General features: G+C 45.7%; 1 protein-coding gene across 6 annotated transcripts in view; it reads left to right on the top strand.

The window, feature by feature from the left end:
• The window catches only part of GRIP2 (glutamate receptor interacting protein 2), a 276,332-nt gene that overhangs the window by 162,391 nt on the left and 97,673 nt on the right, over positions 1-16,268 (top strand). For 2 of the 6 annotated variants that reach the window (XM_027640503.1, XM_027640508.1), the window contains exon 1: positions 7,755-7,840. The exons of 2 other annotated variants lie outside the window; for them this stretch is intronic. In XM_027640503.1, the coding sequence (XP_027496304.1) occupies positions 7,762-7,840 (79 nt within the window). In that variant the 5' untranslated portion in view covers positions 7,755-7,761. Of the gene's footprint in view, positions 1-7,754; positions 7,841-16,268 lie in introns of those variants that run through there. 2 more of the 6 variants (XM_027640507.1, XR_003527203.1) reach the window with 2 other exon arrangements.

Here is a 16,268-nt window from a genome sequence, read left to right as displayed (position 1 = left end):
TGCCAGTGCAACAGGAAAAGCCCAGAGATATGAATCCAATAACACAGGTTTCTCTTCCTGAAATAATTCTTCCTCTGCCTGTGAGTGAGGGCTCCAAGCTGAGCATTGGATTATCCAATAACTGTTCAGTGATCCCAGCTGGAAAATAAAATAGTGTCCAGTTACTTTACCTACCAGCTGCTGTTCCCATGTATTAGCAATAGCCGTGGTCTTACATCCCAGAGATACTGGCAAGGTCTTTCGTAGACAAAATCACCCCCAATTGATTAAACAGGAAGAAATAACTCCTTTTTATTTCTATGATATGTAGCTGAACAGTCATAAAGATGAGGCCTTTCAGAAAGCAAGGAATTTAAATGGTAATAATACACTGTCTGTGTTCCTCCTGTAAAGCAAATGTTGCTTCCCTGAGCAGTTAATTTCTAATGCATTTTCTTTCTTTGAATCTATTGTCATGTTTTTGATGAACTCCCTTCCTGCCCAGAAAGGAGCTATTGCTTACAGTTTTGTCTTCAAGCAATGAACATAATAATAGATATTAAAATGACTCAAGAAAATCAGGTACCAGAGCGCCCGTATTTATACATTCCTTTCTGGGAAGAAAACATGGAGAAATAGAGGGGATAAATTGGACTGATTTGAACAACAAAAAGCAATTCTAGCATCCCTCAGAGGGAAATTAAAATGATGGTGGTGTTTCTGATATATTTTTATTGGAAGACAGTTAAGAGCTGAGCTCTTGTGGAGCAGGTTCAAACTTTGTCTGTGGGTCTGTCTGGCTGAGGTGGTATCATTTGGCACAGTGGAGCAGTCTGGTTTCAGGTTGCCAGCAGCACAGGAGCCGTGCTGATGGTCAAAGCCTCCGTGGCCAGGTGTATCCTGATTCTGGGAACTTCATGGGTTGAAGTAAACCTCACACAACCCCTGACCCTGCAGCATATCCATTTTACTGCTTGTTAATACAAGTGGATTAGCCACAGTCTTGGGCTCATGCTCCTGGTACTCCATAGGGACATAGCCAAGGAGAGACCAAGAGGTTGGTCCTGTTCCCACTCCATCAGGTTGTAGCCATCAGGTGAAGTTCAACCCAAGGACAGAATATCATCAACCCTTAAATCCTGTCACAGCTAAAGGTCTCCAGAGGTGACTTTGGGTCATAGAAGGAAGTTTTTTCATGTGTGTCCCCCTCATGTATGGGTCAGTCCTTGGGGGCCCATTTCAGGTCCATGCTGAGTGTCCCCACCACTGCCCCAGGGAATGTGATTTAGAACCATAATGCCTGGAGGGTGCCCAGTCTGAGCAATGGGTTGGGGTGGTGGGACCAGTGCTGGCTTTAGCCATGGTCCTGGTTGCCAGAACCCTGTCACACCCAGAGTATTTTCCAAAAAAACTCTTTATCTGCTACTTTTACTGTAGCTTGGGGTAACATGATATTTTCTTTTTCCAACAGTTGCACCACTTTTTTCTCCTGCACATAAGCATCAAATGCTGTTTGCTGAATATTTCACTCATTCTTATTTGGGCTGAAGGTTTCTGTTACCATTGGCCCTTAGGGGACCAATTTAGCTGCACTGAACCAGTTTTGGTGTTCAACTTCTTCTTTTCAAAGAGCTGCATTTACACATCAGTTGAACCCTTTGTATGCTGGCATCTCCCACACTTCCAGCTCAATGAATGTTTAAAAAATGATATGTCTATCCTCACACATAGATATGTCTCTGCCTTCAAAATGGTGGGGGGACATGAAAGTCATGCTGAGAAGCGGGGGAGATTTTGATGTAAACGATGTCCCACCAGGGACACAACCTCATTCCAGCTGAGTGAGGTTTTGTGCACAGAAATGCAAAATATTCAGCCCATGTATCATTTAAGTGTTGCAGCAAAGCCTCTCCAAGACACTGAGTGCCTGAGTAAATTCTGCATTGCTGACCAAGTCTCAGCTCTCTGCCCCAACCTGCACTATGAGATCGGCTTTTGCAAAGGCAGATGTGTCCTGCAGGTCCTGCAGCATCCCGTTGTTCCCGGGGTTCTTGTCCCAAGTAAATCTTGACCCTGTTGCTTATCTTGTGGCTTTCATACCTTGATGGGCAAGCCTGCAAAATTCACTCTGTTCTCTTCCAGTCTTAGTAAGAGATGCAGGCAGAGGAAGTAATTTCATAGTCTGTTGTGTTTTTCTGATAAAATACACAGGAATAAAGATCTTTGGGTGCCCATAGGGATTACACTTGGATATTGGGAATGCATTAAGTGTGAGAAGTGTTTTAGATTATGACTTTCCTTAGTTTGACCAGAGTTGTGATGTTGATATCATGGTGGAGGAGAGAGAGTTTTGTGTTTTATTACAGGGAATTTTCAGAAGCATCATTCTGACTTCAGCACCTGGGTCTTTTTATGAGGTTGGTGCTCTGCAATCACACAGATACTGTAGCAAAGCTGATCTCACTGTCTTGTTTGAATCATCTTCCCTCAACTGCATAGGAATCAACCTATTCAGACTTTACAGGAAAAAGATACCAGAGCCAAAACAGACTCCTGGAGAGGATCCCTGAAGGTGGTATGTGCATATATCCTGCACTGAGTGTGCAAATACCCCTCAAGTCTATATATTCCTTCTGGGCCATTGAGCAGGATCCTTATTTCCCTTCAGATTGTAACATCTGAGTGATGGATGGCAGAATTCTGCCTATTGCCTGCCTATCAGTTTAACTTCTCAAAGCCCTTTTGGAAGCCATAGTGCTGTATAAGCAGAATATATAATTATTTAGAGTTTGTTTTCTTGTAGCTGTTGGCACAATGGAGCCCAGATGTTCCTTTTCACCCTAGTTGGCACAATCCTTTCTCACTGTAGTATGGAGAAAGCCTGATGGAAATAACTCAAGGGACTATGATGCAAATGTTAGTACTTAAGATCTCCATCACAAGCTGGAGTGACAGAGATCTGTGTTGGGTCTGATATATGGTGTGCTGGGGAGGGAGGTGATCTAATGCTGTGCTGTGTAGATTGTGTTTTACTAGTTGTGTCTTAGTATTAGTAGGTTATAGCCTTGTAGCCTGCACATGGATATACTGTGTGCAGGGTAAATCAGAATTTGAATGGTTCTGTGATCTGTCCTCAGCATGGCTGACTAGACAGAGCATCCAAGAGAGGCATGCTCATGTATTTCCCTTCCTGTCTCGTGCACAGGCTGTTATCCCCGCCGGCTTCTGGATGCTGCTGCTCAGTTCTGCACAGTCAGACTCTGCTATTTAGGGATGGCACCGAAGCAGCATTATTTGTTTGTTTTTTCAGTTTCATATACATATCCTCCCCTCCCTTAAAGCCACACAGAAAGTGGGGTGACACGTGCAGAAGACCCCTGCATTGACCACCCAAAGCATGGGACACCTTGCTCCTCCAGTTCTTCCCCGTGCAAAACACAGCTCTGGACTGGTTCCATGCTTGGTGGCAAACGGGGTGTTAAACTGATCCTCAGCACAAGCCCAAGTCATCAAGGGCTGGGATACATTTATTTGTGGTATATCCTCTTGGCTTTGGTAGTCAAGTTATTAAAATGAGGCTTGTCAGCACACTGAAGAGGGTTGGGGGGGCTTTGCATCTTCCATGCGGTTTGATCCTGCTCAGCTCGTTAACACTCAGTTGCTTTTGTGATTAATTATTTAGTCTTCTCCCTCGGTACTGGGGTATAATAGCACAACCCCCATTTCTGCTGAGATTCACAGTTCTTTGCTTTTCCTTGCAAGCCTTTCACACCACCTCGAAGTGCAGAGCAAGGCAGTCCAGGCTGCAGCACTTAAAGAGCCCCGTCAGCCCCTGAGCTACTGCTCGCCCTGTGGCACCACCATGGCTGCTGGGCAAGGACCAGGGCTCTGCCTGTGGGTGGCCAACAGTCCCAGCTCTTGCATGTACCAAAGTCAGCGAGGAGCAGTGGGAATGCTGTCCCTGAGTGCTCTGTCCCTCCAGATACGGCCTCTCACCAGTGGGTACTTGTGTGAGGGGAGACATCAGGCAGGGCTGGCATCGACTCCGGGTGCAGTCAGAACAAGACTTGCAAATTGGAGGTGAACTTGTCAGTGGGAAGTCAGGCTCAGCAGCCCTCTTCCATTTCTCTTTTGCATGCATTTTGAACAGCTTTCAGTTCAAGTTTTTGTAATCACCCAAGCGTTGCTTCTTCAGCCTTTTGTTTTTGGGGGTGTTGCTTGTTGCCTTGATTTGCTGTCTGTAGCCATTTGTACAGACAAGTTTGTCAGTTCTCTGCACAGAGCAGGGGCTTATGCCCATGGTGGGGCAGGTGTGGGGTGCTTCCTGAGTGTGGTGGTGTGTGTTGACACATGGAATGTGTGTGGACAGGCGTAGGGTGAATCTGGGCCCAGTGAGTGCTGTGGTTGTTACTGGAGTTGTGTTTCAAAACAGGTGAGTTGAGAGCTTGCAACGCTCAAACTATCACCTGTTCTCTGGGGCCTCAGGGCCATGGGCCATGTGCAACTGGTGGCCCAGGGAGGGCTGGCAGGTTCCCCCAGTACTGGAAAGCACCTTCCTCCTTCCCCAAATATCCTTTGCTGTGCTTCCTGTGTGAAGCTACTGGATAAGGCAAGGCCTGGGGTCTGAATAATTAGCAAGGAATTAGCTGTGTTTTCTTCATGACACAGTCTCCCCGCTTCCTCTGATGTTTGCATCCTTCTCCTTTCATCTCATGCCTCTGTGGCAAATGCCTTGCACAGCCATGGGATGTGTGGGAGGCTCAGCCAAGGGGCAGGCAGGCACATCCCAGTGCAGCAGGGTCTGGAGCTGGTGCTTGTGGATGTGCCAGATGTGACTCGGAAGGTGAGAGTCTGTCCTTTGCCCTGCTCTGCTGCTGGACGAGCCGCCCTTCCTTCAGATCTATAAAACAATGAAGTGTCAGCTCCCCTTCCCACCAAAGGTGTTGGAAAAGCCAATTACTTTATGCTTAGGAAGCTGATGAAGCATTAGTCTGTGTTTCTTTATGTTTTATAGCAGTCCATAAATTAAATGGAAACTCACAATGATCTGGAAGGGAGCCAGGAAGAGCAATTATTTGTCGGAAAGACAACATGACTAATGGTTTTGCTACATGTTAATGGAAAGCATTGAAAGTTTTAACAAAGTAGCACCCGAAGGCAGCCAGTACTGAATGTCTAGAGCAGACTACAATGGGCTGCATCACTCACTCCTGTTCAGGAAGATCAGTAGTAACCAAAGTGGTTAATTGAAGACCATCTTTAAATTTCCCCATAAAAGGTTATAATTTTGGAATGTCTCATCCCTGCCCGATCCACTGGGGATATTTTGGTTGACCTCCCGAGGCTGTACTTTGGTGTAAAACTGTGCAAAACCATCTTTGGGGCTGTGTATGCAGATGTGAAGTGCAGAACTATGGGGGTTCATACCCTCTGTGTTCACATGCCCTCACCATAACACTTCCAACACGCAGATCCAAGACCTCAGACACCTCCCAGATGGGCAGCAGTGGGTCCCTGTGAGCCCTGTCTGCCCACCACAGCGTGACGGGGACTGTCAGCATTGTGGTACTGAGTGGCACCGAGGCCCTCCCTGTCCCTGGAGCCACATCCAGCTTGTGGGAAAGACTTCTCATTTCCAGTCAGGGAATCGTAGTGTGTGCCTCCACCTCCAGTGTCCATTAATAGCTCATAAGTAGCCCGCTGGGTCAGGGATGCTGAGGGTAACACGTAAGCTGGAAAGAATCCAGAGCGGAGGCTGGACTGGCTGCCCCGGCAATTAGGTCATAGTAAAAATAAAATCCATGCCCCAAACACCCATTTCTTTTTCAAACTCAGCCAACTCTTGAAATTACATTTGGCTGCATCATATGTGTGGGTACACCAGGTATAGTTTTTTCCCAACACAACAGCATTTTAAGACCCCAGTATCATAACCATTGAGCCATATTGGTCATGTTGTTTATTAAGAGTTAGCATTTCAAGGATTGGGTCTTAATATATAAGCTTCAATTTATACCACTGCTTAGTCTACCTAATGGTCATGGAACTATTCATGTTACAGGGAAACTAATACACATAATAACTTGTGGGATTCAGGCTGTCTATAAGAATATGTTTACCTTCTCATTTTTCAAGAAATTAGCAAAAAAAAAAGAGATAGTTCTGTAATAAAAGTAGGTGACCTAAGGAAATTTAAAATACTCATTATATACATGTTGGTAAAGTCTTACCTTCAAAATCATTAAATATCTGAAATTATTTTATGTATGTTATATTGTATTTTAAAATGCTTTATTATATTCTGTGGTGCCCTGAGCACCTTGACTTCATAAATAAAAGAATTATGTAGAGTCTTTGTAATACGAAAATTAATGCTTAAATGCTTAGAGACATAAAAATTTCAGCAGATTTTCTAAGGCTAGTGATAAGGGTTCATAAACATGTTAATTTTTCCACTCTTAAAGATTTCAGGTGAATGGAGTGAAAGAGGAGATGTTAACAAAACCTGTGCTCTTTTAATAAGAGACTGGAGTGTTTGGAGAGCAGTGTACCCAGCTGTTCTACTTCAGCACTCTAATAACATCTCCAGACACTGCAATAGCAATAAAGCATGACAGGATTGTATAATAACTCTCTTTATCACTGTTTTTGGTAATATGAGGAGAACATACAGCAACCATCTAACCTGTGCCCCCTTTCAGAGCCTGTGTGAACTTGGGGCAGTTATTGCAGAGGGCCACCATCCATTGTTTTAGTCTCTGACTCACTTAACTCCTCTGGGGGGTGGGGTGGTGCATGTAGTGTGTTTTGCTTCTTGGAAGGAACTGGGAGCAGGACACGCATGTGTGTCTGTCCCACGTACCTGCTGGGAGAGGCTTTGGGAAGGGAGCAAAGCCAGTTTGATGCAAAGGCATATTCAGTGTGCTCACCCCGGCTTCTCTCCTGAGCTGATCTCAAGTCCTTGCCTGTGTTATTTAGGTGTTCTTGCCCTGGCTTTGCAGCCTGGGGGATGAGGCAGGTAGAAAGCTCTGGGGTGGGAGCGCCTTAGTGCTTGGTTTATAGTGAGAGCCTGTTGCAGGGTGGGCACTGGTGCCCTCTCCAGTCTGGGGTCAGGTTTCCTGAGCCCTGGGCAGGGTTGGTGGTACCAACCCTCCAGCTGGTGAGGCTCTGCACTGTGTACAGGAGGATCTGAACATCACCACAACGTATTCCCTGGCAGGGGAACAGCTCCAAAGTCCTCAGTGGCCAAAGATTCATCATAGGATAATGCTGCAGGCAGTCTCTGAATGGGCAGCCCATTAGGCACACAGAAACTGTGGGTTCTTTTCCCCTTTGTGTAAATTTGCACATCTAATGATCGCTTGGGTAGCAGACACATAAAATTGCGTTGGATGGAGAGATTTCCAAAAGGATGCTACTTGACCTCTGCCTCCCACTCTTTCTGAAGCTTCTGGGTAGCCAGGAGTTGTCCCAGAAGAGGATAATTAGGCTTGTGCTATTTCAACTTCCTCTGATCCCTTGGAAAGAGTTAATTACAGTCTTCTCCCTCTTGCTCAAAGGTGGCTGGGTATTATTATCAGAGCTGTAATTATTCATGCTAATTGCTTATTTGGAGAGGGAGAGAGCATGAGAGAGAGAAGCCCCAGACTCCCCATCAGTGGTTAGCAGAGCAGACCAGGTGCACTTTGCGCAGGCTGGACGGAGGTGGTGCTGGGGCTTGGAAGGAGGTTGGGGATGCTGGAGTGCTTGTGAGCGAGCTGTGGAGCAGAGCCGGTCCTGCTAATGCTGCCACCTCCTCCGGGACTGAGGAAAAGGAGCATGCACTTCTTGCAGACCTTCCTCCGGTGGAGGGCACTCCGAGGTAATTGCACTGTTGATTGGAGTCTTCATTTATTTTGTGGCTTAATTTACCTTTCATCATTTATTTTGTTTCAAATCTCCCTAGGAGGGAGCAGGGTGGCTTGCGCGATGCATGTCTGAGGTTTGTGTTTAAGCTCCCCTGCAGATCTTGTCGCTGATATTTCATTAACTGAAAAAAACTTCCACCATCCCCTGACTGCCTTGGTGTTGGTGGGTTTGAGTTGGGAAGGGGAAAAGGAAGTGGCATGTCTGTCTTCTTCTCTAGTTATAGGCTTTTAATAATAAGGCTGATTTCCTTTGGAAGCTTATTACTATAACCAGAGATGGGGATTGCCTGTTAAAAGCAATGGGTTTAAGCTGTATTTGTTGGTGGCTAGGGGTATCCAAAGTGTGACGGTCCTGATTAGATGCTTTGAAGGAAGCAGCACGGTAAAATATAGCATGCTGTGGAAGCTGGTATTTTGGGGGAAAACGCAGTGGGAAGCTGTCTCCTTGGGCATACCTGGAGCAGTCTGGGGATGGTGGAGTGCTGTGAGTGTGATGGCACACTCTGGCTTCTTCTGAAGAGACCGAATTGTTGGTGAGGTGGGGAACTTGTTTGGAGAACTTGAGTCATCCCTAAGAAGTAATTATTTTATTTTACTTTATTTTTTCCTGCAACAACAGGACTTTGTGTTCTGCTTGACTAGGGTTGCAAACTGCTCCTGGTATCTAATCCTTGCATGAGTCAGTGCGGTGGTAAGTGGTCCACTGTGGCGTGGGCTGTTTTCTGTTGATCTTTCTGTTTTCTCTTAAGCGTTTGATTCCTGCTGTTCTTAAGGCAGAGGAAAACAACCTTAAGAATTGCACATCTAGGTGACATGAACTATGCAGGTTTTAACAAAATAACTGGAAGGAATTGCGTCCACCAAATAGCTTAGGATGTTCCTCTGTCCATTTATAAAGGTGTCTGTGCTGCCGTCCTTATGGACAGCAGCCATGTACTGTGCTGGAAGCCAAACCCACTGCTCTGTCTTCTGGAGATCTAAAATTATTATCCTTGTGCTTTAACTTCCTAACTGGCTGTAATTATGTTTTAATGTACTGAATAATCTTTGCATCTGGATATTTTACTACTTACTAAAGTTACACGGGCTTTCCATGTTCATATCCTCTGACAGAGAAATTGTCTGGGGACAGAGCACTGCTGGTGCAGGGACTGCAGCCATTCCCATCCTCTGGGGTGGGAGGCAGGGAGGGGGGTAGGGAGATGTTTCCCTGTGAGTATCGGAGAAGTTTGGGTTTACAAAGAGATCAGAGGCTTGGGCCACTGTTCTGATAACAGATATTGTGTTGCTGAGCCTTAGCTGAAGATTTATTTGTAGTTTTCTAAGCCTTTTGCATGCTGATTATTGAGAATGCTGGACACCTTCAAGAAGCCACAGAATACAAATTTACAGCAGTGATACAATAGAAATGTGAGAAGTAACCCAGTCCATCCAAATTTAGATCCCCTAAAGACAGGAAATTTTTTACTTCCCTTTAAATCTATAGGAATTAAGAGTCTTACTTCCTGGGGTCTCTGGTTAAACTGCAAGTATTTTTTTTCTTTAATTGTTTTTTCACCCCATATTGTCTGACAATTACCACTTCCTCCTTTGCTATTCTGTTCCCAAGCTATGTGCAAGTGACCCAGCTAATTGCTGCTTACTGCTTTCCTATGGACCTTAGAGCTCCCAAACACCTCCTAAATAACGCTGTTGTAGAACATTAATACACCTTTGTGTGTTTTTAATAGCAAATTTCCTGTGCTCTGCCAGCAGCACTTGCTGCCTCTGTGTCTGTGGTTTATTCTTCATGGTTGCAGGGCTATGAGTAACTGTTGACCTTCTTGCACCCATGTCACTCAGTAGTTCAACTCCATGTGCAAATTGCCTGGGGAGGTTAGAAATCTTCAGGCTTTTAGACCTGATCTTTGCTTTACAGGGGTTAAAATATGGTGTGCTGCTGCCATCAAGGAGAGTGATGCTCCAGAGGAATGTACTCTGGAAGTTACCAAAGCCCATGGGAGACTGAGATCTCACTAATGAGGGAAACACATCCCTTCATGGAGGAACTACCCAACACACAATACATGGCTCTTATTGAGGTCCCCTGCCTATGGGGCTCTGCAGGAGTAGAAAATCTCTAGACTTCATGTCTTTTTCAAGTCAAAAAGGGATTCCTCCATGGAATGTTTGTGTCACCTATTTCTACGTGGATATCAGAGTCAGAGTGTGTAGGTAGGGAGAACCCTTAACTATTATTGGATTTTTCCATTAAGCCATTGCTAGGAGAGAAACAAAAAGCCTATCAGGTGCTGTGCTCAGAATGTCTCTGTTGGGTTAATGCTGGCTCTGGACAAACTGGGGCTAAGCTATCACACTGCCATGGTGTTCGTTCCTGTCCTCCAGGAAGGGAAGTGACAGGGCTGGTGAGAGGAACTTGTCTGCTCATTACTGGGAACCAGTGCTGTTGCGTGTGTATGTGTGTGTGTTCAGTGGCTGCAGGGTGACCAACGTGCATCCTGGGAATGTTAACTACTGTTTTAGCAATAATAATAGTAATAAATAAAATTAAAAAAACATAGCCTCTCTAAGTGTCCTGGAATGCCTTGTGCAACTAGCTGACCTTGTGTGCCATAGGAAGAAAGATGTAGGATGTCTAACACTGGGAAGTGCCAACCAAAGACAACACCATTGCCCTTGACCTGCTGTCATCCATGTTTCAGGAATGCAGGTAAAGAGTATTGGAGCAAGGCAGCTGCAAGTACAGGACTGGGTAAGAGGCTGAGCAGTGAAGTCTCGTAGCAGTTTGGTGTGCTTACTAAATGCTTACCTTTTATCTGCAGTTGACCTGCGCTGGAGTTGGAGCTAATTGGGAGATGTACAGACAAGCCTTTTGGAAAGCAGGCATGTCTAAGCAGGCTTGGTGTGCTTTGATCTGAAAGGCTCTCCTGTAAGCATCAGCTGGCCTTTCAATTGATTGCTGTGGGAGAGAGGTTTTATGGAGTTAGATGGCACAGTTGGGTTTACTGGATTTTTTAAACTCCTGTGGTTGAAATCAGAAAATGCAGATGAGACTTTGTAAGAAGCTGGCTTTGGGAGCAGGAGGACTGGGGAAGCTGATGCTCCAGTCCACATCAACTATTGCAGTAGTTTGGGCTGTTATAATTTTGACAGAATCCATTAATTAAAAGGTGACATCAGTCAGCACTCATTGAGTTTGACAGATCTGAGACTCAATGCTAATTCACGGAGCAGCTCTACCTGGGGTGTACATGTCTTTAGGGGCTCAGGCAGCCAGCAAATCATCATCTGTGCCTTTGAGTTCTTGCTCCATCTACTCCTGGTATATCTGGGTGGGGGAAATGCAGGAGGGAGGCTTTACACAACTTGGCAAGATTAGTGGATATCAGAGAAAAAAACCCAACCAACTCAGACATCTGTGCATTAGCTATCTGAACAGCAGAGCTGACCAAACTGCACTTCCCAAAGAGTACCTACACTTCTCCATGGCCACCCTGAGCAGGATTCTGTGCCAGGCCCCAACAGTGTGGGACTGTGCAACCTTAGAGTGGTTTTTCTACAAATTAGCCCCAGGAAACGTTCCAGCTAGAAATAATCGTCTGCTCTAAAGTGTAACTCCTGCAGCAGGTGGTGTTCCTTGGGGCTGACTTTTTGAGACACTTTCTGAAACAACACTGTGAGGGGCAAGTGCTGATTTTTATTATTTTTTTTTCACCCCCGAGATATTGTTATTTCTTTTCTTTGCCCTCACAACACTGATGAGGGCATCCCTCATTATTCTGATCCCTGGCAGAACTTTTAAATCCTTACTCAGATCTTTCCTTGTCATTTTGTCTAAACAGTGACATGTGGTGGTGACATAATGTGACAGAGACACACGTAACGAGCTTCTGTGGAGAGACATACATAGTTATATATGTGTGTATATATTTTACTAGCTCTTAAATGTATTAGCAGTTTCTCCCACATTCCTTCGCTTGTGCAGCAACTGATGGTGGGGATTTTGTGGGTTATCCCAAAGCTCTCAGGTAGGCGCCTTGGAACTTCCTGCTTTATTCCACTTCCCATGCTCAGCCAGAGTTAGAACATCCTTTACAAAGCAGTGATCACTTTTCATTTTCCAACATATACTAGCTAAATAGTATTATTTTGACAACAAATAACCTGTGCTGCTCCTGTTTTACACTGTGTTATTCTCTTACCCCCCGTGGCACTATGTAGTGCCCACTACACTGTTTCCTGCTGAAGTCCTCACCAGCTCTGAAGCTTTGCTGCTGCCACTATGTGAGAGCCTTTTGTATCTCCATCATCAGAGAACAAATTCTGATCTACTAGGGATCTGGCTGAGCAGTCCTGAGTGTGAGACTCAGTGGAAATAACGTTGTGTAATCTTACTCCTGACGTAATCAATACCTTGGTGCAGGAAGCTCTTGTGTGAACTATCTTAACTCACTTGCCATCACCTTCTAGTTGGCTACTCTGTGCCTTCAAAAAGGCCTGGCTTCAGAGGCTGATGTATATTTTTCCTTTCTCTACTCTTTGTGAGACTTAATTCAAGTTAGCACACGAATTTTGTGGCTTGCTGAGTTTACATGAGGGGAGCAGCAAAAGCAAATGTCAAAACAGGGGCTCACTTCCTATCAAAGATTGGGAAGGAAGAAGATAAGGGATATCCTGTTCTTCTAATGGATTGTTTGGATTATCAACAAATTATTATGATGGCCATGTCAGACCCTCCTGGCTTTAATACCAGATTTGTGAATCCTGAAAGGCCTTATGCAGCTGGGTTGAAATCTGTTCTGGAGCCTGATTCTCCCTGACAGCTAGGGTTTTTGTTTGGTTTTAGAGTGGTGTTTTTTGTTGTTATTGTTTTCCTTTTTTTTTTTTAATTTTTTTTTTTTTTTTTTTTTAAACTATCTAGCAGTTATTTGCTCTGGTAAATAACTGGACATCAAGACAAGAAATAATCAACTGCATCACAGCAGCACCTTCTTTCTTGCAGGGTGATGTTGTGACCCTGTATGTGTGTGTGTGAGAAGAAAAATATTAACCTGCATCTCCTTCTGTCCCCGTTCTTCTCCTCCAGCTCTCCGTTAGCCATTTTAAAAGGAGTTGTGGAGTCCAACACTCCCAACTGAAGGGACATGCTGCTCCCTCGTGGAGCTCCACGCATTGCAGGCCAGACCAGATCACAGCGCTGCTTTGCCTTGGCAGCCTTAGGTACAGCCCTGGTGTAGCAGCCTCTGAAACGACCGATGTTCCTTTTAGGAAGGGAAAATGAGGTTTCACAGGTGATGAAATGAGGGTTTTTCCTGTCTTTAATTTCCAGCCAGCCCCTGCCTTGGGATGGAACATGTGGGAACAGATAGTGGAGCTGGCTTGGCTTTGGAGGGTGGATAAGGAAGGGTAAGGATGTGGTTCTGGGGAGAGGTTTCTCTAAGCCTTATTTAGAGGTTAGTTGACCTGATATGCCCAGGATGTTAGACACTTGCCTGCATGTCCAGCGTGCTCCCTACAAGAAGCTCTGTGTCTGCAGTGCTGCAGCCTGAGGCAAAGTGCTGAGCGCTGCCAAACATGGGGCTAAATCTCTCTTACAAAGAGGGGAGCAAACTTGAGATCTGGGCTGTTACCAGAGAGGGGGAGGAATTACCTGAGTGCCTCCAAGTCTGCCGAGGAATCTGCTAAATGCTACCGTCACCCAGCAGCGTCTGTCTCCTGGAGAGTTCAATAAATAAATGGTCTTTAACATGTCTGCTGGAATTAGGTACCTTTTTGGAGAAGAGCCCAGATGCACGGGGAAGGGGGAGAGGTTTGAAGCCCGACTGTAATCGCAAGAGGGCAGAGTTGGCTCATAGCTCCTGAGCTCCTCCACCTCAAGGACCCACCACGGGGCAGCGGAACTGGCCTTGCCCGTGGCACTGGTGGCAGCCGGAGAGGCGGCAGTTGCTGGGCTGGCGGCACAAATGTGACTCCATCCCTCTGACTGTGCTCTTCAGCACCATTTTTACCTGGGGGGAATATATAAATAAGACAAGAATATCTCTTGTGATTCTTTTCTAGTTGCTTTGAAAGGTCAGTGGTACCTGTGCTACACTTGTAGGTGTGTCTCTATGGCATTAATAAAAGCTTCATGTTAATATTGATGTTAGAATTGAAAACATAAATCGATTGTTAATTAGCAGCCGCATTGTAGCTCGAGCAGTGCTGGTAATGATGCATGGAGGCGGCTTCCCAAGCAGTGTCTGCTCTGAACTGCACAAATGGCATAAATGCAGATCACAGGTCCTGTTTGCATTTAAAATAGCAGAGGTGTCGTTGCCAATGAACACATCTTCCGAGCAGATACTCAGCAGGCTACTGCTACTGACACATTCTGAGCTTATCTTTTGTGACATTGCCTGGAAAGAGCTGGAATGATCGTGATGGGAGACTGCCTCCTGGTCACCTGTTGGTCATCGCTCTTGGCACTTTCAGGTAATGCAGAAATTCAGAGTTTGAGGCTTCTAAACAAATTCTAGATTTAGAATGTTAGGAGGAGACAGTGGAAAACAATTACTTGGATTAGTTCAGCCAATGCTTTTGGGATCCTGCCAGTGCAGGTACTTTCTGGATATCCTTCTTACTGAGCTTCTTGTCTCCCTCTGATGTGCTCTGTCTCTGTGTAGAGTATCCTGGGATAGGGGAGGCTTGTGTTTTAACTTCATCAGATCAAGAGCAGATCTGCTAATACACAAGTGCCCACACATGAGACACTGAAGTCCCCTAGTTGTGGCCACTTGGATCCTTGACTGGAGACGAAACCCACGCTGAGGATCTGGGCTGCACACACACCCTGGATGCTGAAGCCAGTTCATCAGAGAGGTGAAATAACTTGAAACTGAAAATTTTAAATAGACCAAGGCTGTGTCATGTCCCTGAGCATGTTGTCTGGCTGAAGAAAACCACCAGGTCATCCTTCCCCACCTGCACTGCCATCACTCTAAGTCCATGAGTACAGATGTCTGTCACATGGAGTGGGATCCCAGGCTCCCAAGTGTTTCCCAAGAGTGGTCTGTGAAGGTAAGAGATGCCATATAAGCTGCCTGCTGGCATCAAGCTCAAGATGAGGGAATTTGTAGACTGTCCCCAGGACAAAGGAAATAGTTGCTCACTTGAACGAGTTTTCACCTTGCTCATGGAAACCTATCACAGGGAAAGGTACAGCTGGCCAGTGGTCCCAGGGCTGTGCAGGGCTGTGGTGGAAGATAGTTCTGTTTTCCACACCATGAGTCCAATTAGATCAAAGTTCTAAAGCCGACTGAAGCACAGCAGAAGCATCTTGTCCCTGGGAGCTTAGTGGAGTTGTAAAACTGAAGGCAGAGCCATGCCATCATCCAAGTCATGCTGGCAATCTCTTCTGTGATTGAGGAGTAGCTCCCCTATGCAGCATCATTAGGGTTCATAGTTAGCTCTGCTGTCTGTCAATCTGTTGAGCATCTCTTGTGTGAGTCTGCACTAATCAGGTGCAGTATGGTGTCTGTATTACGGATCCTGCTCTAATGAGGTGATAGTAGGTGGTGCATGCTATTAACCTTCCAGGCTGTTCTAATTACTCAGTTTCTGATCATGCTTGTATTAGTGTGTGATGGCTGAACTCAGGAGAGTGTTGCCGGAGCATCGTAGGCTCTGCAGACTTCAGAGCTGACTCCTTTCTTCACTTCCCTCATTCCCCTGCTCCATGCACGGCATGAGAAATATAAGAGTGAAGCATGGACTTGGTAGAAGGGTTGGGGGAAGAAATAGGGGCCAAAAATGACCAATAATGAAAAAGCAAACTGCAAAAACCTCTCAGGTTTTGTGTGTGTTTGCACTTAGTGATTTTCTATATGTTTCTTCTTAGTCTTTTTATTTTCCCCCTAATTTTTATCTTCTCAGTCTTGGAAGTTGATTTAAATGGGACTTCCCAAATTTACACACCCACCCCTCATTTAGTCCAAGCACTGCTTTAATTCTCTTCTGGCCCTACCTGAGCCCAGCATTTTCACAGGGAAAAAACCACCAAATCTGCTTTCACTGGTTAGTTGTGTTTGCTCTCTGGTTTGCTAACTGGGTGACTAACTCCTTGGGCTTGTAACCCATAGAGAGGTGGTGTCTGGTCTCACACAAAGCAGTGCTTAGGGCGGGCTGTGCTAGTGCAGGCATGCAGATGTGACTCGACAGCTGCTGGAGCAGAGCCAGCTCCCAGCAGTACCAGCCAGGGCCAAGGGTGATGGGGTGTGCTTGCCTAAACAAGCGAGCGCTCCCCTCCAGAGCAGATGGGTGCCTGTGGTGATGTAGGAGGGACTGGTGGTAGGACTGCCAGCTGTGGACTCCAAACTGGAGCAGCATGAGAGGCATCCCAAA

This window comes from Corapipo altera, unplaced genomic scaffold, assembly GCF_003945725.1.
Source record: "Corapipo altera isolate COAL_440 unplaced genomic scaffold, ASM394572v1 55, whole genome shotgun sequence".
Taxonomy (NCBI): Eukaryota; Metazoa; Chordata; class Aves; order Passeriformes; family Pipridae; genus Corapipo; species Corapipo altera.
The sequence above is the reverse complement of the archived record's forward strand: the minus strand, read 5'-3'. Positions and strand labels throughout refer to the sequence as shown.